Genomic DNA, 26,874 nt, shown 5'->3' with positions numbered 1-26,874 from the left:
CAAACTGTATCCAATTACAATGAAAAGAAGGCTTCCACCTAATTAATACTTTATTTAATCTTATTTAATGTACAGGACCAGTTTTGACCTTTCTTACGCCATCCTTAGCTGGTCACACAATCTGATATTAACATACCATGCAATTGTAAAACAATACTAAATCTAACAAGGAATGTCACATGAAAATAACACCGTCAAATGTGTTGTTTCTCATGATTAAGGACAATTGTCAAATTGAAACCTGAATCTGATATTTAAATTCACTATCTTCTCATGAACAACATATGTAAAAAGACCTATATAAAAAGTCTAGGTATTGTTTTACCCTTGCGAAGTTGGTCTGCATTTGGTCGATCAGTAGTCTGTAGTCTGAGTCAGATTCTCTTTCCTTGCCCTCGGCACTGTAGTCATTTTAATAGCTTGAAAGTGAGACTTTTCTTTTTTAAAACTTATGAAAATACTTGATTAATTAAAATTATCTCACCGTAAGTTCCCGTTGCTTTCCTCAGCAAGCCTTGCCCTTCGTACTATGATCATTTTTGACAGCTTGATACTTTTTGAACCTGATAAAAATACTATACTACACAAGAGTATCTCACTATATGTTTCTTCCCAGTACCTTATGGAAAATGTGCTACTGTGTTAGTAGCTACTCAAAAATAAATGTACCATTTAAAAGGTTAACATTTAAATATTTATGAATTACCTGAATGAGTGTGGTATCCATAATCTAAGTATCATTGACCTAATTTTCATAAGATGACTATAGAGTACTAAAATATATGGTTTGAAGCTTAACACATATTTAAATCAAACAATAAAGAAAACTCAAGTGTTAATGAAGTAGAGAATTCAATAGTTAAATTATAACAGGAGAGGAAGTAGAACACATAACAACACAGTAAAGGTTTCCACCTGTTCAATACAAAATATATTCACAATATTTTAAAATTACACAGAACTAGTTTCGACCCATCTAGGGGTCATCATCAGCCACATCAAAGCAAAGATCACTCTTGACGAAATCCTAAGAACATGTTAATTTCAACAGAAAGATTATTATGGAATAACAAGTGAATGTGGTAAATGAAAAGAGATGTTAGTATGGGACAGGTGAGTAATAGCTAATAAATATACAAGGAATATACATAAGAGGTTTGGAACAAAGTATAAAAGGGGGCTTAGTGTTGTAAAAATTATATAATCATGGAAAACAGTAAGTCCTTATAATGAAGAATGCAATGTGAAATGACACATATAAAATTATATATGACTTAGGAAGAGTGGAGGTGGTTTAGGAGGGGAAGAGGGCTTAAGGTGGGGTTGAAGGTTGCGGGAGAAAGGGTAATTGTCTCGGAAAAGTACCTTTGATTAAATTTAGGATTGAGTTTTGGTTGGTTGCATTATTGTTTCTGAGGAAAGTGATAAATAGATCGAAGAGTATGTTGGGTTTCTCTGAGATTTCATTGAGATTGTGACTGGCGTTAAAGTATTGGTCTAGGTGTATGTAGTAATTTTCCATTATGTCGAGTAAAGGGCCCTTGTTTGCTAATACGAGGATGTCCATGTCTTGTTCGATATTGGTGAAATTATGGTTATAATCTTGCATGTGTTGGCCGATGGCTGAAAACTTGTTGTATTTTATTGCATTAGTGTGCTCGTGGTATCCGATATTGAAGTTTCTACCGGTTTGCCCGATGTAGGTTTTTCCACAGGTGTTACATTTGATCTTATAAACTCCTGATTTTAAAAAACTGCTGGTCCTGTAGAGCCACAGCTGATTATGAAGCTTATGTTCTGTCGTTCAATTGAAATAGGTCAAGGTAAATTCTTACCCGCTGATGATAATGCCAAAGCACAAATTCAGTTTATAAACAGTGTAACTTACCAACAACAACAACAAAGAAAGATAAAAGGTGAAAAACACAATGTGTACATCTCTTACTTTTTATTTTAGATGAATGATTACCTGAATTTGTGTCAGTAGAATTACGACAGGCTAATATCTGTTAAATTTGGGATCAAGCTGGATTTGTGATATGTCATTTTCCACATTGTCGTTAGGATTATATGTATTCTTGGATGTGTTGTTTTTCTCATTTAACTATAACCACCAAACTCATTGTTCTATACTGAACCATATCGACCCAAGATTTCCATGCTCATTTCTATCCCTAATTCATTTTAGGGGACAATACACAACTGTTTTCAAAGAATATTACACTATTAAAGCTTAATAAAGTTTTTAAATATTAATTTTCAATTTTATCACTGAAGTTTCTAAAATGTTGAGATTTATCCCTTTTGGATGTGTGCGAGAGAATTTTGTATATTTGATACTTCATTACCTATGTCATGTAATGCGCAGCAACTGCTGATTTTCCATGCTTATGTAGCCGAAGTACTGTCAGGTGTTCTGGAAACTGATGTCAAATCCAATGTAAAACAATTCACAGCTATAACAGGTGATATTTTATACACCAGTCTGAATTTATGTGGTGTAGTGAGAGTGTGGTAGAATCTGACTCAGTTTGTTTTTGGTTGAGAAGCTGAAGAGTATATTTTGCTTGTTGAGAGTTCTGGATATTTGGTATGATGCTTTCCCAATGAATGGTATGCTGCGATACTACATGTCTTGTTTTAAGTATTTAGCAAATTATACTCTTCAGCTTCTCAACCAAAAACAAAGTTAAGTAAGAATGGTGTCATGAAATGGAGTGGCTTGAATTTGATTCAATTGAAGGTGTTGGAAGATTTGAAGTACAAGGTTTGTTTCCTTCCATTTCGGACAGCAATTCAAGGATTGTGAAGGTTTTACTGGCCGGACCAAAATGGAAAAACTAAAAAGAACATGATACATCCTTAACAAGAAAAGTATTCTGCAGCAAACATGGCATCACCTTCGCCAAAACCAACTCCTTCAGTAGTACGAGCAGAGAAAAAGAACTAAAAGATGTTACAATAACTGAAGAATATTGTCACGTGCTCAAGCGACCGTCAGCCTTGTCAGAGCCCCTTCGGTATTACCTGAAAGGGGACGACTAAGCCAGCTCGGGGAACTTCCCAGCACGCCCGATGTAATGCCAGGGCCCTTCCTCTATTGTTCGCTTCTTCTAGTTTCTCCACACGATTTCTGGAAGACACAACGGGAAAGTTCGATCTCCAGCTGAACCCTGAATGTTCTAGTGGCCCAACATTGAGACATAAATTCTTGGCCCCTGCAAGAGAGCTGTGTTGTGGTTAGGCATAAAAATCTGTGCTATGGTGTCAGAGTGTCCAGAGAGTAGCTGCTTGGTAGATAGCGTACGGGACAGAAGACTATGTACTGCCTTAGAGTACTGTGTGTGTACTTCTGTGGATTAAGGACCGCCGTGAATCAGCGACTGAACCAGTTATCATTAGTGAGAGGATAATTGGACGTGTGTTGATATTTGCTGTTGTATCGTCCTGCTGTTGGATACTGTTGAGCTGTTGCTGATTGTTGTTCACTTCATGTGACTGTGTGAAGTACCGGACTACCATTGGAGTCGAACCAACGAACAGTCGTCGTGTGTTATATGGACAGTGACACTGTGTTCAATTCCAACTATCTACGCACAGCCGCTATATGAGTTGATTGACTGGACTTGGGAAAGTGCAAGTGAGGCTTAAGCAACCGCAGGTAGACGGGCAGACTAGACCTCCTACTGTGCGTACAAAAGAGAGATTTGTAAATAGACTGTAATTAGTGTGGCCATTTATAACTGGTTTAGAATTGTGTTTGAGAGAGAGAGAGAGAGAGAGAGAGTGGTGGTGGTGATTATTGTTTTAAGAGGAAGTACAACTAGGCAACCATCCTCTATATAACACTAATCAGAGGGAAAATATCGAAGGGGTCCGACACTTCGAAAAATGAAGATATCGGCCAAAGGAAGACAAGGGCCATGAAGGGCGTGAAAATGAAAGACTCCCTAGCCCTTGCAAACCTAATAGCGTCGGGGTCGGAAAAGAACAAGAGCTGACCAAGGGAGGTCTGATAGGATAGATGAAAGTGAGGAGTCTGGCACAAGTGGAAGCAATGCCAGGACTCAGCTGAGGGCCCCGTGGTCGCCAACGCACGCTCTAAAGTTCAGAGCCCCTGGGGCCCCTTTTAGTCGCCTCTTACGACGAGAGGGGATACCGTGGGTGTTATTCTACCGCCCCCACCCACAGAGAGAGAGAGAGAGAGAGAGAGAGAGAGTGTGTGTGTGTGTGTGTGTGTGTGTGTGCTTATTAAGCCATCCTGAAATAAATTAGAGTAACCAAACAGATGGAGTTTTATATTCATAACAAATGGTGTCAGAAGTTAGAATTAGACCCCATGTGTGATACATAATTGTAATCAGCGTTAATCAGCGGACCAGGTAATGCAGGTATCAACTGCCATCGGGAACATTCCAGAACAGAGGTGTACAGTGAATGCACACTCATATAAATATTTTTTTCATCTTTTGTTAATTACTGCATGCCAGTTGAGACCACCGGCCACACGAAAATGGAGGCACAGATAAACGCGCTCTTCAATATGATGATGAAGAAGATGGAGAAGTTGGAAGAAAATCAAAAGAAATCTGAGGAGAAGTTGGAAGAAAATCAAAAGACGATGGAACAAAATTAAAAGAAGATGGAGAAGATGGAAGACAATCGAAAGGAGGTGCAATTCAGGCAAAAGAAGATGGAAGCAGGCAGAAATAACTAAAGTGAAAGACGAACTTGAAGACAAGATGAATACTGTCCAGTGGGAACTGACGAGAAAATTGATGAAAGGATAGGGACAGTTGACGATAAATAGCTACGGACGATAAAAAATGCAACGCTATTTGCCAGGACCTGAAGCGAGAAGTTGCCCAGCTACGCGATAACGTACGAGATGGCACCTATGTGGATGGGATGTTCCGCTAACCACCAGAGTGAAGGGGACAAAGCTACAGCCCTCGTTGTGGCTCTGAGAGGGGAAGCCCTCAATGTACTACAGGCATTACCAGAAGGAGCTCAGAATCAGTGTTGCCAACTTAGAGGATTTCCCGCTTAATCTGGCGGATTCTAAATCCTTCTAGCGACGAAAAACTGCATTTAGCGGCTAGTGGAATTTTTGGCAGAATTTTGATGTGTCAGGGGATTTTGTAGTGGCTTTGTAGAATGTAAACGTAATGCCTCACATTTATAGCATAAATATTACTGAATCAAATTAATGGGGAAAATTAGAATGTACCTAGTCCCCGGTGGAAGTACCACTAAAACTGTCTTTCAATTCCGTCGGGTAGAGCTTGTAAATCATCTTTGTGTAATTGGCAAGTATCGTTTTATTACTGGACGAAATCTGTTTTCCTTTGTGAGTGTGTATATTAGTTCAGGTCATCACCGGTGCCTATGTGGGACAACGTCATTCTACTGCAACACCATACGGGTCACTTTTAAAAGTATTTAGTATTTTAATGACTTTAATCAGTGTGTTGTGCATGCATTCTGTGTGGGTTATTTTATGTTTAAGCGACTTTATAAATTTATATTACCTATGCCTTAATGACTCATTGTTCTTATTGTGTGTTCGTGCTTAAATATGAAGTGTATTTAATCTGGAACACAGTAGTTTATACCACTAATCACTTTGCCGAAGTTTGCAAAGACGATGTTTACAGACTCGGTTGTTGCCAGCAGATGCATAGAACGAAGTATACTGCAATAATTAAAACAGACTTGGCTCTCATTTCATAAATGAGTTGAAAAATTGCATAAGTGACAGCCCTTACAGTATCATCATTGACGAATCAACAGATGTTGGGGTCTTAAAATTCCGCGAAAAATGTATGGTGTAATAGCATCCTAATGCCTGGTGATTGTAGTAGTGGATTTATATTGCGTTAATTAAGAGTGCATGGCTTAATAGTAAGCGGTAAGCAGTTAAGCACTAGATTATCAATCATACTCTCTTTTAACTCGGTGGTGCTATTGCAACCATTCCCTATGCACTATCAAGTTTCATTCCAACTCGAGGAACAAATATACAAGATGGCACTTTTTTTTAATTATTAAATTAAATGTTGAAGAATCTAGCGGATTTCTAGCGGAACTGGCATTGTCAATTAACGGTTTTCACTCTTAGGGTGTTGGAAACACTGCTCAGAACAACGCTAGTAGCCCACATGGAAGCCCGTTATGGAGGTTGCCACCTGCAACAGGCATACCAGACCCAGCTTCGAACCACAGCTCAGAAGAGTACGGACATACTCCAGGAATTCAAAACAGATGTTGCCCGTCTTGTTCGCCTGACTTATTCTTCAGCACCAGAAGAGTTCCTCGAACAGCTGGGTAGGCAGACCATCATAGATGGATTACGCAACCCAGATACTCATCAGGCCCTTCGCCTCGCCTGCCACAAGAACCTAGGAGATACTCTCAGCCACGAAGCAGGCATTGAGACTACAAACCAGGGTGCGCCGCCTGGAAGTGACCGAAACTCCGTGGTTGAAGGATTATAAGTCCCTGACCGATTTCCTCGAAGCCGTGGGAAGGTTCTATCAAGCCAAGCGGAACAATGCTCGAGCCATCGGGTACCTCGAAGACCTGTCACCTGTTGGATTGTGGTATCAAGGGACACATAAGCCGGAACTGGGAAGATGAGAGCCTCATTCTGACGTCCTGATGGCCGAGAAATTCGCCAGTCAGGGAAACGACTATTAGCCATACTTGGGTGCGATGGTTGGCTCAGGAAAGTTGTCAAGCCCCAGCAGCCCATGCCCACTGCGATCAGATAGTAGCAACCTAATGGTAGACAGAGTCGTCAACGGAATAGCGCGGAGCATGCTGATTGACACTGGAGCAACAAGGACCATCAAGAAGCAAACAGTTGTGAAATGGTGGAGAATTCGACTCCTGCCGGTGAACCTCAGCCTGGCTACTGGCACAGGAGAGACGACGCCTGTCCACGGCGAGACAGTGATGGAATTCTCCGTAGGGCGGCGGACAGTCAAGCACCGGATTCTCATTGTGGACATTGTGGATGAGATAATCATTGGACTTGACTTTCTGAACGAACATAAAATCATCCTGGATATGAGTGCCAACACGCTTCGGTACAGAAATGAAAAATTGCCATGCGACCAGCACAGGAAGGCACTGCCTTACGCCAGGTTAAGCTGCGAAAGGACCTGACCATCCCAGCAAGGACTGAGGTGGACATGGACGGAGCTGCTGGAAGCGTGACGGCCATTGTGGAGCCGGAATATCAGAACGGTCATACAAAGGGATTACTGATCACCTAAACCCTGATCAGCACCTATCATCAGCCTTACATTGTGGAGCCGGAATATCAGAACGGTCAAAGGGATTACTGATCACCAAAACCCTGATCAGCACCTATCATCAGCCTTACGTTCGACTGACCAACTTGAATGACTACGACGCCACCATCCAGCAAGGCACAACGCTTGGAGTTTGTGAGCCCATTGTACGGATGGCATGCTGCAAAGCCATGAAGTCGGATCGGCCAGACACAGGAGCGAGAGTAGGGCAGAACCTGCCAGAGGCCCTGCGGAAAGTGTATGAAAAATCCACCGACAACCTACAACGCGGGGAATGAGAAAAGCTGGAGGACCTACTGCTGGAGTATCAAGACGTCTTCTCCCTGGACAGCAACTATATCAGACAGACGAAACTCGTAAAACATCGGATTAATGTGGGTGGCAGCGCGCCGATCAAGGCTCCGTTTCGACGAATTCCACTCGAGAAGCAACATGATATAGACCAGATGATCGAAGAAATGAAAGAACAGAACCCTTGGAAAGCCCTTGGAGCTCAATGGTAGTATTGGTGAAGAAGGACGGCTCTACTCGATTCTGTGTCGACTACAGAAGAGTAAATGATGTCACGAAGAAAGACAGCCACCCGCTACCCCGGATTGATGACACTCTGGATACGGTATCAGGGTCGAAGTGGTTCTCTACGCTGGACCTGACGAGTGGCTGCTGGGAAGTAGAAATTCATCCTGAAGACTGAGAGAAGACTGCATTTCGAGTTGGAAATGGTCTCTGGCAATTCAAGGCAATGACATTCGTGTTGTGTAACACCCCGGCAACCTTTGAGAGACTGATGGAGACTGTGCTGAGAGGGCGGCACTGGAAGACCTGCCTGATTTACCTGGATGAAGTCATCAATCTCGGAAGCACCTTCAACGAGCACCTCAAGAATATGAGGGAGATTCTAGGAAAATTGAGAGCAGCCCAGCTAAAGTTGAGCCTGAAGAAATGCCAGCTCTTCAGGAAGGAAGTACAGTACCTCTGCCATATCATCTCGGAGGAAGGAGCCTGAACAGATCCTGAAAAAACCACGACGGTGAGGGAGTGGCCGGTACCTAAGGACAGGTCTCAGCTTCAAAGCTTCCTGGGCCTCTGCACCTACTACCGTCGATTCATCAGGGAATTTGCTAACATTGCCAATCTGTTGCATCGTCTTACGGAGATTCACCTGGACAGAGGAATGCCAAAAAACTTTTGACCACCTGAAGCACGCACTATGTACAGCACCGGTATTGGTATATCCCAGAGCTGGGGTGAAAAATGTGGTCGACACGGACACCAGTGAATTTGGTATTGGAGACGTCCTGTCTCAGGTCATGGACAACAAAGAGCGGGTAGTTACACACTTCAGTAAGGCCCTCTCCAAACCGGAAAGAAATTACTGCGACACATGGAAAGAGCTGCTGGCCACTGTGAAGACCATCGAGCATTTTCATACGTACCTGTATGGCCAAGAATTCCTCATCAGAACCGACCACACATCACTCAGGTGGCTTCTAAAAGTCAAGAATTCGGAAGGACAGCTCACACAATGGCTGGAGAGACTGCAGCAGTACTATTATGAGATTGAACACCACAAGGGTCACCTACATTCCAAATTAATAGGTATGGTCAAATGTTCCACCTTTACAATACTATAAAAAAAATTTATTTAAATAACGTAAGGTGGTGGAACAGTTGACCATACCTTTTAAGTACACGTACGACAATACAGGCTTTATAATGAAATTCATTTTATACATTCCAACGCTGACGCTCTGTCCCAAAGGCCTTGCCGCGAAGACTGCAAGCTCTGCTCCATAAGGGAAGGTTAACACGACATTCCCTGCCGAAGAACCACCGTAGAATTCGAGGAAAGCTGGAGTCGCGAAGCCTGGACTAATGCTCAAAGGGATGAGGAGGACATTGGACTGCTGGCCGAGTGGAAGATCGCCCATGTACCGAGGCCTGGATGGATAAACGTCAGTGTCCTCAGCCCTAAAACTAAGTCGTACTGCTCACAATGAGACTCGCTGGTGACTACGGATGGATTGCTAAAGCGCGTCTGGGAAAGCAGCGACACGAAGACTCTCCGGGAGCAGACGGTAGTCCCACGCAGTATGGTAGGGGAAGTCCTGAAAAAAATTCATGGTGGAGCTTCGGGAGGGCCGGGCTGAGTGGATCAGACGGTTGAGGCACTGGCCTTCTGACTCCAACTTGGCAGGTTCGATCCTGGCTCAGTACGGTGGTATTTGAAGGTGCTCAAATTCGTCAGCCCCGTGTCGGTAGATTTGCTGGCACGTAAAAGAACTCCTGCGGGACTAAATTCCGGCACCTCGGCGTCTCTGAAGACCGTAAAAGTAGTTAGTGGGACGTAAAGCAAATAGCATTATTATTATTAGCTTCGGGAGAGCACCTCGAAATCATGAAGACCTTGGAAAAGGTCCGAGAGAGATTCTACTGGGTCGGGTGCCGATCGGATGTGGAAAACTTCTGCACTAGATGCAACGAGTGTGCTGCCAGCAAGGGACCAAGTCAGAGACGTGAAGGAAGAATGAAGACTTACAACATGGGCATCGTCACATACTCGTCGTCACTGATTATTTCACGAAGTGGTCGGAGGCAACTATGATGGCAGAAATCCTCGTGAACGAGTTCATCAGATATGGCATACCAATGGAGCTGCATTCCAATCAGGGACGGAACTTCGAGTCAGCTGTCTTCCAAAATCTGCGCCGTTTGTTGGGTATCCGGAAGACCAGGACCACACCTCTGCATCCCCAATCAGACAGAATGGTGGAACGATTCAATAGGACAATTGAGAAATCGCCTGGGTATAGTTGTCAGCGAACATCAGAGAGACACTGGGATCATCATCTTACCCCATTACTCTTAGCGTACCAGTCTGCATTGCATGAGGCCACTGGATGCACACCAACAAGGACGATGTTTGGCAGAGGACTGCGCCTCACGGTAGATTTGACGTTCAGTCGACCTGACGATCATCGTGCCCCTACCGACCAGTACTGCCTCGATCTAGCAAGGAAACTAGAGTGCGTACATGCCGCTGTCCGGAAGAGACTGAGAACAGAGAGCGACCGAATGAAGGCATGATACGACCAACGAGCAGATGCTACCGGATACCAGGAAGAAGACCTGGTATGGCTGTATAACCCCATAAGGAAGAGAGGTTTGTCCCCCAAACTACGTCAGCATGGGAAGGCCCTTACCGTGCCGTCAAGAGGATAAATGAAGTCATCTATCGCAAACAACAGAACCCAAGGAGCAAGATGAAGCTGGTGCATCTGGACTGAATGGCGCCTTACCAGGGAGAAGCTGAAGAAGGTACTGATTGGGACAATCAGCTCTCGAAGGGGAGCGATGTTACCTGCTCAAGCGACTATCAGCATTGTCGGACCCCCTTCGGTATTACCTGAAAGGGGATGACTACACCAGCTCAGGGAACTTCCCACGAGGACATGCCATGGCCCTTCCTCTATTGCTCTCTTCATCTGGTTTCTCCATGCGATTTCTGGAAGATACGACGGGAAGTTTCGATCTCTATCCGAACCCTGAATGTTTCTAGTGGCCTAACATCAAGGCATAAATACATGGCCCCTGTAAGCGAGCTGTGTTTAGGACTCGGAGTGTCCAGAGAGTAATTGCTTCGTAGATGGCATATGGGACAGAAGACTGTGTACTGCCTTAAGAGTACTGTGTGTGTGTACTTCTGTGGATTAAGGACCGCCGTGAATCAGCGACTGAAGCAGTTATCATTAGTGTGAGGATAATTGGACGTGTGTTAATATTTGCTGTTGTGAGTATCGTCCTGCTGTTGGATATTGTTGAGCTGTTGCTGATTGTTCACTTCATGTGACTGTGTGAAGTACCGGACTATCATTGGAGTCGAACCAACGAACAGTCGTCGTGTGTTATATAGCCAGTGACACTGTGTTCAAATCCAGCTATCTACGCACAGCCGCTATATGAGTCGATTGATTGGACTTGGGGAAGTGCAAGTGAGGCTTAAGCGTCCGCAGGTAGACGGGCGGACTAGACCTCCTTACTGTGCGTACAGAAGAGAGATTTGTAAATAGACTGTAATTAGTGTGGCCATTTATAACTTTTTTTTCCCTATTGGCTTTACGTCGCACCAACACAGATATGTCTTATAGCGACGATGGGACAGGAAAGGGCTAGGACTGGGAAGGAAGCGGCCATGGCCTTAAGGGACAGCCCCAGCATTTGCCTGGTGTGAAAATGGGAAACCACGGAAAACCATCTTCAGGGCTGCCGACAGTGGGGTTCGAATCTACTATCTTCCGAATACTGGACACTGGCCGCACTTAAGCAACTGCAGCTATCGAGCTCGGTATATAACTGGTTTAGAATTGTTTGTGTTTAAATATGTGTGTGTGCATGTGTGCATTAATTAAGCCATCCTGAAATAAATTAGAGTAATCAAACAGATGGAGTTTTATATTCACAACAAAGCTTTCCCAATGAATGGTATGCTGTGATACTGCATGTCATGTTTTAAGTGTTTAGCAAAATATACTCTTCAGCTTCTCAACCAAAAACAAAGTTATGGAAGAATGGTGTCATGAAATGGAGTGGTTTAAATTTGATTCAATTGAAGGTGTAGCAAGATTTGAAGTGCATGGTTTGTTTCCTTCCTTTTCAGACAGCAATACAAGGATTGTGAAGGTTTTACTGGCCGGACCAAACAGGAAAAACTAAAAAGAACATGATACATCCCTTCAACATGAAAAGTATTCTGCTGCAAACATTGCATCACCTTTGCCAAAATCGAATCCTTTGGTAGTATGGGCAGAGAAAACGAACAAAAAGATGTTACAATAACTGAAGAATATGTTTAACATGGCATACTAAATACTGTAGCTAAGAATAACAAGCCATTCTCTGATTTTACAGGTTGTTATCATTAGCAGATAAACTAGGCATCAGGGTGTTGGCTTGTAAACCATGGGCAATGCCTGAGAGGCCTAGTAAGCAGTCCTGAGAGTGGGGAAACCAGGTGCTGTGGAATGACAGTGGGCATCTCAGGACATATTCTGAGTCATGGCACCCGTAGTGCTCATGCAGCTAGGATTATACTAGTTGCTTTACGTCGCACCGACACAGATAGGTCTTATGGCAACGATGGGACAGGAAAGGGGTCGGAGTGGGAAGGAAGCGGCCGTGGCCTTAATTAAGGTACAGCCCCAGCATTTGCCTGGTGTGAAAATGGGAAACCACGGAAAACCATTTTCAGGGCTGCCAACAGTGGGGTTCGAACCAACTATCTCCCGAATACTGGATACTGGCCGCACTTAAGCGACTGCAGCTATCGAGCTCGGTGCTAGGATTATACAATCCACCGATGGTCCCTAAGAAGAGATCCTCACTGGGACTATGCATAAGTAGGGTAACATCCTGCTTCACAGAATTTATCAGCTCAGAACATTTTAAGCAAGCCTTACACTTATGATAGTAACGAAATCCCACTTCCATTTGGCAGGCGAGGTACTCCTTCGACACAACTTGGCAAACAAAATTGGATTAAATGGGGAGCTAACAATATTAATGGGACTTATGGAAGAACGAAATAAAGTAGAATTGCTGAGTCAACAAGGTGGATGTGCTTGGATGTGTTAGGAGTTAATGATATGCAGATAAGAGATAACCAAAAAGAAATTATAAATTATTCTTAACAGGTGTTAAAAAGGAAGGCCACAATGTGGGGTAGGACTGTTCATCAGGAATAATATTGCAAGCAACATAAGTTTCTGTTAATGGGCTTTCTGAAAATTTCATAAGACAATTATTATTTGTAGTAATATTGAGATCTACGTAGTTTAGAAATTGTTGGCTTCAAAATCTAATATAATTATAACTTTAATGTATATTAAATTCACCACAGATTCTGAAGTCAAGAATTCATTAAACTACTTAGATCACAATATTACTTAGTTTCTGTTAGGCATGTAAATGATTTAGGAGTTACAGGAATTATCATGAGAATTGTCTCCGTCTACTCACCATGTGAGGGTGCAGATGTGGACGACATTGACAAGTTTTATGAAGCACGAGTGACATCGTAGTCAGTGTCAACAGTAAGGATAAGATAGTGCTGCCTCTGTGGATCAGCGGTAGAGTGTCGGCCTCCGGATCCCAAGATAGCAGGTTCAAACCCGGCAGAGGTAGTCGGATTTTTGAAGGGCGGAAAGAAGTCCATTCGACATTCCATGTCGTACGATGTTGGCATGTAAAAGATCTCTGGTGACACTTTTGGTGTTTACCCGACAAAATGAATTAAATCTCAGCCATAGACGCCCAAGAGAGTTTCGGTTTACTCGGTCTGCCACCTAGTGGCGGCCTAGAGTAAAACGGAACGTCGAAATTGACGAGCAGACAGCCAGATGGCGTCAAATTGAAATGTCTGCACACGGTAGCTGAGGCCATACTATTATCATTTTTTAGTGCTAATGGGTGATTTCAATGCAGTGTTGGAAATACAGGGCGCCAGGAAATGTTTTCCGCAGCGCCTAGGTGCTGCTGCGTGAGGTTGCATCAGCAGTTAAGTTGGCAGCACGGCTGCTGCCGCTTGTATCAAAACAAGCAAACAACACACAGTAAACTTTGTACTCACCACAGCAATTCATAACAGATGCTAGAAGTGTTGTCCTTATGTTCGAAGACAGACTTCAACACTTCTACACATATTGTCGAAGACTTTCACTAAAGTTTCTTGCGCAATGGACTGCACATAATTAATGATATTCAATCGTTTTTGGATTAGTTTTGTACACCTGCCTGTTCCCGGTACATTGTGGACTGAGACGGCCACACGAAATTTACTTATAAAATCCAGAACGGTATCCCGGTTTGCCACTTTGAATTAGGAAACCGTGCCTGAAATTTTAGTTTAAATTTTCTGTAAACTGATCGCCTTCACGAAAAACGTATTCCACCAAAAAAACTCTCTCTTCATTACTGCCTGTATTCTGTTGCACTATTTCAGTAATCTATCTGAACGTTCGCTCACTGCAATACACACTGACGATTACGACAGCTGCCAACAAAACTGCTCATGCTCCCTTACTCAGCACCATGTAGGCGCTGCGGAGAACATTTCCTGGTATCCGTTAGAAGAATGCATTCGTCAAGCACAAGGCTATTCGCCGCTACACATGGGAGAATAGGGGCAATAGATCTATAATATCCTATATCATAACAGACTTTGAATTCAGGAAATCTGTCAAGAATGTGCAGGTATTCTGGGGAAATTTTTATAATACAGATCACTATCTGATTTTTAGTGAAGTATCTCAGGCCTATGATGTCTGCGGATGAATAAGGGTAGAAAATCTTCAAGAAGAGGAAATTGGACAGAACTAAATGGATATAAGCAAAATGTTCCAAACAATACACAGTAAGCAACTCCAGGCTATGGGAAGAGAATGGGTGGCATACAGGGATGCTGTAGTAGAAACAGCAACAGAATGCCTAGGAACAACTGTGTGTAAAGATGGGAAAAAGAGAACATCTTGGTGGAATGATGAAGTTAGAAACACTTGTAAATGCAAAGAAGGCGTATCAGAAACGGCTCCAGATAAGGGCTGATGCTTGCACATAGATGAAAGAAATGGAGCAAAACAAATAACTGTTGAATCCAAGAAGCAGTCATAGGAAGAATTTGGTACTGATCTGGAAAGACTAGCTTTTCGATGCCCTTATCGTAAATAGAACAGGGTCGTGTCACCAGTCAGCTGCGCACAGGTCTACCACACTCTCATCATCTTCAAATCGTTGCCCTCCTAGAGCTTCTTTAAGCGACCCAAAGAAATGGAAATCGCAGGGTGATAAGTCTGGGCTGTAAGGAGGAGGATCAAATGTAGTCCAGTGCATTTCCTGTAGCTTGGAGACAGTTAGAGCTCCAGTATGGGAGCGCGCATTGTCGTGGAGGATGACCTGTCGAATTGGTTGGTCTCATCTTTTGCGGCAATATGCAACCCTCACCTTGTTCAACAACTCGCAGTAGTAAGCTGATATGATTGTGCGTTGCTCACGGGAAAAACTCAATCAGCAAAATGCCTTGCCAATCAAAAAAACGGTTGCAAGAACCTTGCCAGCTGACAGTCCAGTCGCATGTGACGATCCGACTCAAAAATGCATCACCTATTTCCGCAAACCTTCCTGTAAGCCTCTGACGCCTCCAAACGTCTCAGCTTCAGATTTTCGGTCAAAAGAGGAGGGACCCATCTGAAACACACTTTACGGAACTGTAGGTCATTTGTATGATTGCTCGACAGCTCCCATAACGGATTCTGATTTGCTCTGCAATTTCTGATACTCTCGCCTGTTGATCATCGTCAATAATGTCTTTAACCGCACAAATGCTTTTGCTTGTAATGCTGGTCTGAGTACGGTGATCATGTTGCTGGTTTTCTACACGTTGCGGTCCTTCCTTGAACATTTTATGCCAGGCAAACACATGTGTCCTTGACAATGTTTGATCATCAAACTGTGCAGTCAATCTCTGGCAAATTTCCGCCACTGTTTAACTCCTTCACGAGTAAGAAATTTTATAATTATGCGTTGCGCAGTGGAGGGGTGCATCTGTTGCTCCGACATCGGAACGTTACTGACGAAATGGTGAGAAATATCTAACAGCAAGCTCTCCCCACTCCTAAAGGACCCGTCTAAGCATAGCAGAAGCGCAGGGCCAGTTCTACCAACTGTTGATGTTGAGGAACAAAAATCCTGTTTATATTTGATTGACCTTCGTAGAAGCATAGAACCACCATTCACATGTTTGGAGATAAGACCCTGACCCTGAAAAGTATGAGAAAAGGAAAAGCAGTTGGAGTGGATGAATTAAGTGCAGATATATTGCGAGAAGCAGGAACTTGAGCATTCTAATTGTCATTATAGACTCCTTGACACAGCATGGCAGGAAAATGCTATCCCAGAAGACTGGAAGAAGGGTATAATCGTACCTCTTTTTAAGAAGGGGAATAGACAGAAATGCATCAACTACCGTGGAATTACTCTGCTCTCTCAGACTGGCTCCATGGCTAAATGGTTAGCGTGCTGGCGTTTGGTCACAGGGGTCCCGGGTTTGATCCCTGGCAGAGTATGAATTTTAACCATAATTGGTTAATTTCACTGGCACGGGGACTGGGTGTATGTGTCGTCTTCGACATCATTCCAACAATAAAAGCCATACGCCATTCTTTTTTTTATCTACTGCTTAAATATTGTGTTAGCTGTGAATATGGGATCTTCTGTGTCCACTGTAAATCATTCTTCATTAACCACTGCACCTATTCCATCATCTACCAATTCCTTGCCTTGTCTCTTAGTTTACTTATTATATCCCTGGTATTCCTAGATTTAGGAAGGGTGCCTATGTGCATTTTGTCCAAATGGCATAGGGTACGTCTTTGTTAAGCCACCATATTATTAGCCCTGGTATATGCAGAGTTGAGTACCTGATGGGTTGTGATTGTACACAAGTGCTTGTGACTGTGCTTCATAAAATTGATTGTATATGGAGATGATTTACCTGTCCTTTATTTTCAGCCTTGGTATTGTCCACTTTAGCTAGTTCATCTAAATTGTAACCTGCCTCAACCTGATTGTCTCTGATCCTTGCCATATAATTCTGCATTGTGTTTTATCCTTACTAGTCACTGTCTGTGTACTGAATTTATCCTCTGGTATTTTCTTCTCTGTTACTTATGATGAGTGACTGGTGTCACGCATGTATTGTAATCTTGTCCTGGTTGATGGATGTCAGTCTTGGCCATGTGCTTGAATGCATTTCTCATTCTTCCTGATTTTTTCATTGCTAGTGCTGGTTGGTCACTGCATGTATTGATTCTTGATCATTCTCACCTGTTATTCCAACATCTGCGTACCGTTGCTGGTGCTTTGTTTTTACTGCATTTTCCACCTGGTATTTTGTTGTGGGTCTCGTAGTTGTCATGTTTTCATCAGCATACTTCAGTGCCTAATAACTTGTGGTATCTGCTTTAATTTTGGCCTTTATTTATGCTGTGTTGGAACTATTTCTTTTTGGTATTGTAAAACCATTTTCCTTCTTATTCGTTGTTCCCTATTATCCTTACCGTTATTGTCACTTGTCATGTGGTTGTTGACCTTTGTAATTTTTGCTTGGTAATTTCTTGTGGACACACTTTGAGTACTCCCCTCCATCTATTATTATGCTAGTGAAGTCTCCAGTTATTACCATTGCTTCTTAATTTTATTCTTGATCGATTTTTCATGTTACGGATAGTTTGGTTTATAACATTCTGTCTCTTTACTGCTTGTTTCACTACCTTTCTTGACATTCAAGGTTATCAGGTTATTGCTAGTCCATGTGTACTGGTCATCATATTTACCATATATCTGAACCGTTCATTTTCCTCTTATGTGTCATATGGTCTGCTTTACTTGAGATGGTCGAGATATATCAAAATTGGTAAATGATTCTGTAATATTATGTCTTGTAATAATTTCTTGTCATTCCATCATACTCTACTGTGCCTATGCTTACTACTTCTTCACCTGAGTGATATGCTGTTGATTATATTGCAACTTCTTGTTTTGGGAGTGCTCCATGTCAGTCATCTAAGCGAGGTTTGGGCCAATTGGACTGAGTATGGGATTAGTTCATTTGTGTCTCATGCTTGTTACAGTAGATTATGGGGTCTACTTGGTAAGGTAGTTGATTTCCTCTAGCTTGTAATTTACTATCAGGTGCATTTATGCTTTAACATGTATTGTGCTGTGCTGTGTCTTTGCGTATGGGGCTAAGGCAGGATGTGCTGAGGAACTTGTCCTTTTGTGGGTGTGCATTCCTGAACCTTGGAAGTCCCATGGTGAGGAATAGGTTAAGTTGTCAATGACGATCAGTTTTATGTCCTTTTGGGATAGTGCTGCTTAGTCTCAGTATATCTCTCGGTTTTAGGATAAGGTCAGCGTGGGACCTTCAGTAATTGTAAATAGGGTAAATATATATATATATATATTGTCTTCAGTGTATCTCATAAATGCCTTGATTCATTGTGAGATTATTTCTAAACTCTATGCTTCCTGGTAATTCACATTGTTAGAGAATGTGTGATATTTTAATCTAATACTGTCATCTATTGCAGCTAGGTATCTGACTGACGTCCAGTGGAACTCATTTCATTATACAATTTCCTGATCTATTTGATTTGCTGTGTCTAATGGCATTCCTCGTTTCAGGCTTCTCTACTGTAAATATTGCTAATTGTAAATTTATTTTAGCTTGTCTTAGTGCCCATGTGTGTCAGCAGTTGTCTTGATACCTGCTTCATGCTGTACAATGGAATGACCCCATTGTCATGGTGTTATGTCATTACTGGTACTGCGACTAGGGATCAGTTGTGCTTCTAAGCATGAATGTATTTCATTTTTTCTGTTTTCCTGTTTGGTCTGGTGGTGGTCTCAGGTTTAATCTAAATTCAGTCTTATTGTAAAATGAAATTGTAATTTGTTGTAGTTGGGTTAACACTATTGCAGTGTAGAAACAGTATAATAAACGTGGATGAATAGTATCCATATGGCACGAAAATCTTGTGACTGATTGAGGTTTCCCAGGTGCTATGTACCCATATTAACCCCGGTGTGTGCTTTTGGGCGTGAGGCTTTAGCAGTATAATTTGTAGGGAATATGTGGAATTATCACTACACCTGAATTTAGTACATGTGGAATTTAAAAGAAGACAGAAAACTATCATTTAACTTGGTGCCATGTCATACAACGCAGCAATTGGCCATAAATAGTTAATTGTTATGCATTTAAAAGATCTGATTGGACTAAATTGTAATATAAATGTGGGCAATCACTTCGCCATTGGACCTTTATTGTACATTATTTTCTATGAACTTGCTATTGGGTAGCTCTGCTGCTTGATCTTCAACTGTTCTGCAAGGCGCTCGATAGCGGCCGCTATTCAAAACCTGACTTCCGTTCCAGCGCTCGACAGGAGCAAGGTGTGATGTCACTTGTCTTACTGCCATTCGCTATGGCAGGCAAGAATGACATGAAACCACCGTAAGGTGATATTGAAAGAACGGCATAGGTCTGAATAAATGGTTTTAGTTTTAAATTTTGTTTATTTGATAGTGTTTTAATTTAAACTTGTGTGTAAATTTGGAATGCAACTTTATGCGTAACTCCGGATGCCTGCAGCTGACTATAATATTATCCTTGGGAATATTTTGAACAAAATTGTGTGAGTACTTCGAAACTGTTCATCACCAGTCTGGAAAGTGATCGTCTGGCTTGATATTGACTCCAACAGATGTTATCCACGTAAACTACGGTGCATTTTTTTGCAGTGAGTAAAATGCCAACATGTCCACTGTCATCTTCAGCATTCCTTGACGTTACATGAGACCCAAAGTCAAGACGCTAACAGTTTCATTCACAACGATTTTGACCAGTCTACCTACAACAATCGGCTTTTGAATCTCCACTTGTACACGACAACGCATTTAAATATTAGTTACGCCAAGAACATGAAAATGAAAATCGTGGGTCAAACAAGCTCCAGTTTTAATATCACCCCTTCTCAAGAAAAAAGAAGATCCGTTTCATTTTATTTTTAGTTTTGAACATTTTGAGTTAACCAGAACTGCCAAGTTAAAACACATTCGATTTAAATTTATATTTTCAATCTTGACCAACCTACAATCAGTTCAAATCTCCACTTATTGTTGACGACACATCCTGTCACCAGACACGATACGTCAAGTACTTAATATGATATAGGGGTCACATAAACCCCGATTTGCAATCCTCTTCACCGAAAAGAAGATCCATTTTAGTTTTGGACATTTTCCATATTAAATAGATTAGGACCAAAAAACTTTACTGTATTGACTTATGTTTGTATATTTTGTATATAATGTATATGTTGTATATAGTGTATATATTAGTATGTTTATATTAGTTAAAAAGGTCCCAAACCTTTACCTAAAGGTTGTTTACAGGCTGAAGATGCCCAAAATAATGGGTGAAACATGTACCTGACCAAATGAGTCTACATAAAATCATGTAGATAATAACCACATTAAACGTGGAAAGTATTGAATAGGTGGTTTTTTATTTAATTATCCTTGATATCTATGCCTAAATTTAGCCAAATCGATCTCCTCTCACCAATTCGATTCAGTATCTCTTCATTCGTGATTCGATCTAACCATCTCACCTTCAGCATTCTTCTGTAACACCACATTTCAAAAGCTTCTATTCTCTTTCTTTCTGAGCCAGTTATCGTCCATGTTTCACTTCCATACAATGCCACGCTCCACACGAAAGTCCTCAAAAACATCTTTCTAATTCCGATATCAATGTTTGAAGTGAGCAAATTTCTTTTCTTAAGAAAGCTCTTCCTTGCTTGTGCTAGTCTGCATTTTATGTCCTCCTTACTTCTGCCATCGTTAGTTATTTTACTACCCAAGTAACAATATTCATCTACTTCCTTTAAGACTTCATTTCCTAATCTAATATTTCCTGCATCACCTGCCTTCGTTCGACTGCACTCCATTACTTTTGTTTTCGACTTATTTATTTTCATCTTGTACTCCTTACCCAAGACTTCATCCATACCATTCAGCAACTTCTCGAGATCTTCTGCAGTCTCAGATAAAATAACAATATCATCGGCAAATCTCAAGGTTTTTATTTCCTCTCCTTGGACTGTGATTCCCTTTCCAAATTTCTCTTTGATTTCCTTTACTGCCTGTTCTATGTAAACATTGAAAAGGAGAGGGGACAAACTGCAGCCCTGCCTCACTCCTTTCTGGATTGCTGCTTCTTTTTCAAAGCCCTCGATTCTTATCACTGCAGACTGATTTTTATACAGATTGTAGATAATTCTTCGTTCTCGGTATCTGATCCCAATCTTAAATAGCTTGGTCCAATCAACATTATCGAATGCCTTTTCTAGATCTACAAATGCCATGTACGTGGGCTTGTCCTTCTTGATTCGATCCTCTAAGATCAGACGTAAAGTCAGGATAGCTTCACGTGTTCCTACATTTCTTCTGAAGCCAAATTGATCTTCTCCCAACTCAGCTTCAACTTGTTTTTCCATTCTTCTGTAAATAATACGTGTTAAAATTTTGCAGGCATGAGATACTAAACTAATGGTGCGGTAGTTTTCACACCTGTCAGCACCGGCTTTCTTGGGAATAGGTATAACAACATTCTGCTGAAAATCAGATGGGACTTCTCCTGTCTCATACATCTTGCAGACTAAATGAAATAACCTTGCCATGCTGGTTTCTCCTAAGGCAGTCAGTAATTCAGAGGGAATGTCATCAATTCCAGGTGCCTTGTTCCTATTGAGGTCACTCACAGCTCTGTCAAACTCTGACTTCAAAATTGGGTCTCCCTTTTCATCAGCATCAACAGCCTCTTCATGTTCCAGAACCAAATTATCTACATCTTTACCTTGATACAACTGTTGGATATGCTCCTGCCATCTTTCTGCTTTGTCTTCTTTCCCTAGAAGTGGCTTTCCACCTGAGCTCTTAATATTCATACACCTAGATTTCCTTTCTCCAAAGGTTTCCTTGATTTTCCTGTATGCAGCATCTACCTTTCCCAGGACCATACAGCCTTCCACATCCTTGCATTTCTCCTTCAGCCATTCTTCCTTAGCTGCCTTGCACTTTCTATCCACTTCATTCTTTAATCGCCTGTATTCTTTTCTGCCCTCTTCATTTCTAGCATTCTTGTATTTTCGTCGTTCATCAATCAGGTCTAGTATCTCCTGAGTTATCCACTGATTCTTAGTTGATCTTTCCTTCCTTCCTAACATTTCTTCAGCAGCCCTACTGACTTCATTTTTCATGACTCTCCACTCTTCCTCTATAGTGTTTCCTTCAGCCTTTTCATTTAGTCCTTGTGCAACATGTTCCTTGAAACAATCCCTCACATTCTTTTCTTTCAACTTGTCTAGATCCCATCTTTTTGCATTCTTTCCTTTCTTCAATTTCTTCAACTTCAGATGGCATTTCATGACCAACAAGTTGTGGTCAGAGTCCACGTCTGCTCCTGGGAAAGTTTTGCAATCCAACACCTGGTTTCTGAATCTCTGCCTAATCATAATGAAGTCTATTTGATACCTTCCAGTGTCTCCAGGTCTCGTCCACGTATACAGCCGTCGTTTGTGGTGTTTGAACCAAGTATTGGCAAGGACTAAATTATGATCAGTGCAGAATTCAACCAGACGACTTCCTCTTTCGTTCCTTCGTCCCAATCCAAATTCTCCTACTGTACTACCTTCTCTTCCTTGGCCTACCACTGCATTCCAGTCTCCCATCACAATTAGATTCTCGTCACCTTTTACATATTGTATTAAATCTTCTATCTCCTCATATATTCTTTCGATTTCTTCATCATCCGCTGAACTAGTAGGCATATAGACCTGCACTATTGTGGTGGGCATTGGTTTGGTGTCTATCGTGACGACAATAATTCTTTCACTATGCTGGTCGTAGTAGCTTACCTGCTGCCCTATTTTCTTATTCATTATTAAACCAACTCCTGCATTTCCTCTGTTTGATTTTGTGTTGATAATTCGGTAGTCGCCTGACCAAAAATCTTGTTCTTCCTGCCAACGTACTTCACTTATGCCAACTACATGTAACTTTAGCCTATCCATCTCCCTTTTCAGATTCTCTAACCTACCACAACGATTCAAACTTCTAATATTCCACGCTCCGACTCGCAGAATGTCAGTATCCATCTTCCTGATGATCGCCCCCTCTCGTGTAGTCCCCACCCGGAGATCCGAATGGGGGACTAGTTTACCTCCGGAATATTTTACCCGGGAGGAAGCCATCATCAGTACATCATTCATACAGAGAGAGCTGCATGTCCTCGGGAGTTAGTTACGGCTGTAGTTTCCCGTTGCTTTCAGCCGTGTAGCAGTATCAACACAGCTAAGCCATGTTGAGTATTATTACAAGGCCGTATCAGTCAATCATCCAGACTGCCGCCCTTGCAACTACCGAAAGGCTGCTACCGCCCTTTCGATGAACCATTCGTTAGTCTGGTCTCTCAACAGATACCCATCCGATATGGTTGCACCTGCGGCTCGGCTATCTGCATCATTGGGACACGCAAGCCTCCCCACCGTGGCAAGGTCACATGGTTCGCAGAGGAGGACAATACAATATGATCCACTATTTCATATGGTCAAATATTTTTTATACATAATACATAAAAGTCAAAGGTACATGTTTCACCCTCCTTACGGGCATCATCAGCCTATATCAATCTTAAAAATAATACATATACTTATAAATTATAGGTTAAAATGTTGAAAAATGGTTTCGTAAAACATTATACAATAACATCTAGAACAACGATAATGCACCAAAGTATGTTAAAAGAGAGTGAAATTAACAGTTTTGAAGATTAAAACGTGATTAAACATGAAATTTTGAGAGTCTAAAACTAAAATGGATCCATATTTTAATAATATCATTAAGACTGTGATGGCCTTGAGTATAAACACAATCATCAAAGGGGGATGTTTCTTCAATTCCCAAGTTGAATCCAAGGTGGTAAAATCACTGTCAGTGATTTAAAACGGAAGTGTGAATGTAATAAACAAGTTTAAAATGTATATGTTTGGGATTTGAAAGTCGAGAAGAAAATGGAACTTCTGTAGAGGCGTTGCTTGTGATAAAACGTATGTCAAAGCTAGTGGAGTTCGGAAATTATGGTAGTCGAATGGATCTAAAAGATAGTCAAGTTGATATTATAATTCCGTTGAAACATTTGTTGGAAGAAATGTTCAGGATTTTTCGTACAGAGCGTATTAAGTACGTCAGGTTGTTACAGCAATGCTAGCTTGACTGGTTTGCTAGTGGAAAAAAAAAATACCTTCTTTGAAGTCTCTAACTTGAGGTAAGGTTCACATAACTTTATTGCTGTTGTGTATTCTACATTGTTTCTTTAACATGTTATATTTTCTTGAGCTGGGGTTGGTAACAGATCATGATTAACATTACCGACTGCAACAACATCGCATGGCACTTCACTCTGACCTATAGGGATGCAAGTAGCTACTTCAGAAATGAAAATGCGTGCAACAGTCTTCGTTAGGTTATAAAAGTAAATATACTTCTTCAGGTGGGATGGTGGGTTCCTAGACTTCGCAATGAACACATCTTCCCTCTGACATGCTCTCCAAGTAAGATTTCATTATTTCCCACTTAATATAACATTACAAATAAAATGACAGCCGGGCTGAAGTAATACCCCATTATTAAGGAAACTTACTTTAATGCATCTCCAACCTCATACCTCTGTATTACTGGGCGAGTTGGCAGTGCAGTTAGCAGCGCGCAGCTGTGAGCTTGCATCCGGGATATAGTGGGTTCGAACCCCACTGTCGGCAGCCCTGAAGATGGTTTTCCGTGGTTTCCCATTTTCACACCAAGCAAATGCCAGGGCTGTACCTTAATTAAGGCCACGGCCGCTTCCTTCCCATTCCTAGGCCTTTCCTATTCCATCGTCGCCAGAAGACCTACATGTGTCGGTGCAACTAAAAAAAAAAAAAAAAAAACAACCCTCTGTATTACACTCAAACTCTGGCTTCAACTGTCTTGAAGTTCATAATCCACTGCTGCTTTCATTCAATTTCAGGGTTTCTTTTCCCCACTGTAATGTTCACCTACATATTATTCTTGAAGCCTTCAATTATACTGATGATGATGCTTCTTGTTTTAATGGGCCTAACATCTAGGTCATCGGCCCCTAATGGTACGAAATGTAATGAAAATTTAGAAGTCCAAAATCGCCCACTGACTAGAATTCAAAACGTGATGACAAAGAATGAATGGATGGATATGAATTTAAAACAATCAGTGGATCCGACCCATAATGTCTCGCATTCACAGAAACCGACGTGAAACAATAGTATTACTGACCAAGGGACTGCGTGTATAGCATAATATTGAATCGATGGTGCTTTTATTCTAAACGGGTCCAAAATTCAAGTCATCAGCCCCTCGTAATGGAACGTATTGCTAGAAAAGTAGAACCATGGTATTGGTCATGTTGCCGTACTAATCAAAAGTAGCGTAGACTCGCGATATTCCACACATTACGGTACTACTCACAGGCAATGTAATGCACACATGTGACAGCGACCCATGGTGTCCCCCGCTTGATGGTACTAATCACAAGTAGCTTCATGGTTCTAATACAGTCACCCCTTGGTCGACCCTTTTAGTCGCCTCTTACGACAGGCAGGGGATACCGTGGGTGTATTCTTCGTCTGCATCCCCCACCCACAGGGGGTTTCAATTATATTATCAGGCATCAGTTTTAAATTGAAATGTTTAAAAAAATAAAGACTGGTCGTCTTCTTAACAATAACCACAATCTCTATACACAATACCATAGTAGCATAATTAAAATTCATAATACACACGTAGCGCAAGACAGACGCTCGACAAAAATAAAAAATGACAGTTCAATGGATATTATCAGTCTTTTCCTTATATGCAACGATTCAGACCGTCTCTTAAACGGCAATTCGAGTATTGCATGAATAATGCACCACCGTGATACACCACTATAATCTTCCACTTAAAAAATGAGTGTCGACCTGTTTCCATTCGGTTTCATCGATCATCTCCATCCACTTAAGAAAGTAATTTTAAGAATTCAGAACCCACAAAAAAATGTATTGAAAGTGTTTCAATATCAATGAAAATCTACTGCGAAGAAATTTGGTAATTAATCCTAAAATTGAAAGCAAACTGGTAACAAACCTCGTTCACCCTCAAGCATCAGAAGATAAACATTAAAAAAAAAAAAAGCCGCAATTCTTTTGAAAGGTGTATCCATGTAAACAAAGCGTTTCTTGTACTTGACGCAAAGATACATAATTATAATCTTTCACTCACCCATTTTTAGTTCCAAAACATTAACGTGACGAATGAGACCATAAACAACTCCACATATATACACCACTTGGCTTTAAAATAACAAAGAAATTTTCTTCAACATCCAATCGAGCGACTTTTTCTTACTTTTTCACACTGCGAATCCAAAGAATGACAAAAGGGGAACAAACAGACCAAAGAGAATAAAACAGACCAAGGAAACAGGAAGTATTTAAACTGCTCTGTCAAAATACACAAATACTAGATCTACCAGTCAGCAACTCTGCTGTCGTAATGTGCGATTAAAACCATATTTCACATCGAGCTTTAGCGGCCAAGAAGAGATACATTTATTTAAAAAGGAAAAAAGTGATTATAACTATTGTTGTCTAAGCATTTTAAGGAAACCGATTGATTCATCAGCTGTTAATTAATAGTGATATATTTTAAACGGATGATTTCATGGCCCAGGATCATAGACATAAGATAATATTTGTTGGGTTGTAGCCCAGTGAATAAGACAAATTTTTATTTGCGACGACATTGCTCCGACTCCTCAAACGTGCAAAAATTACCTGTTACAAACAAGACCCATCGCGATTACTTTTAAAAAATCTAGTAAATC

The 26,874-nt window shown here is 41.4% G+C and overlaps 1 protein-coding gene across 20 annotated transcripts in view; it reads right to left on the bottom strand.

The window, feature by feature from the left end:
- LOC136879195 (modifier of mdg4) overlaps window positions 1-26,407 on the bottom strand; it is a 617,535-nt gene extending 591,128 nt beyond the window's left edge. For all 20 annotated transcript variants that reach the window (XM_068229102.1, XM_067152971.2, XM_067152979.2 and 17 more), the window contains exon 1: window positions 26,271-26,407. In XM_068229102.1, the coding sequence (XP_068085203.1) occupies window positions 26,271-26,274 (4 nt within the window). In that variant the 5' untranslated portion in view covers window positions 26,275-26,407. The remainder of the gene's footprint in view (window positions 1-26,270) is intronic.
- Window positions 26,408-26,874: the final 467 nt, after the last annotated feature.

Source organism: Anabrus simplex, chromosome 8, assembly GCF_040414725.1.
Source record: "Anabrus simplex isolate iqAnaSimp1 chromosome 8, ASM4041472v1, whole genome shotgun sequence".
NCBI lineage: Eukaryota > Metazoa > Arthropoda > Insecta > Orthoptera > Tettigoniidae > Anabrus > Anabrus simplex.
This window is presented reverse-complemented; position numbering and strand designations above follow the sequence as displayed.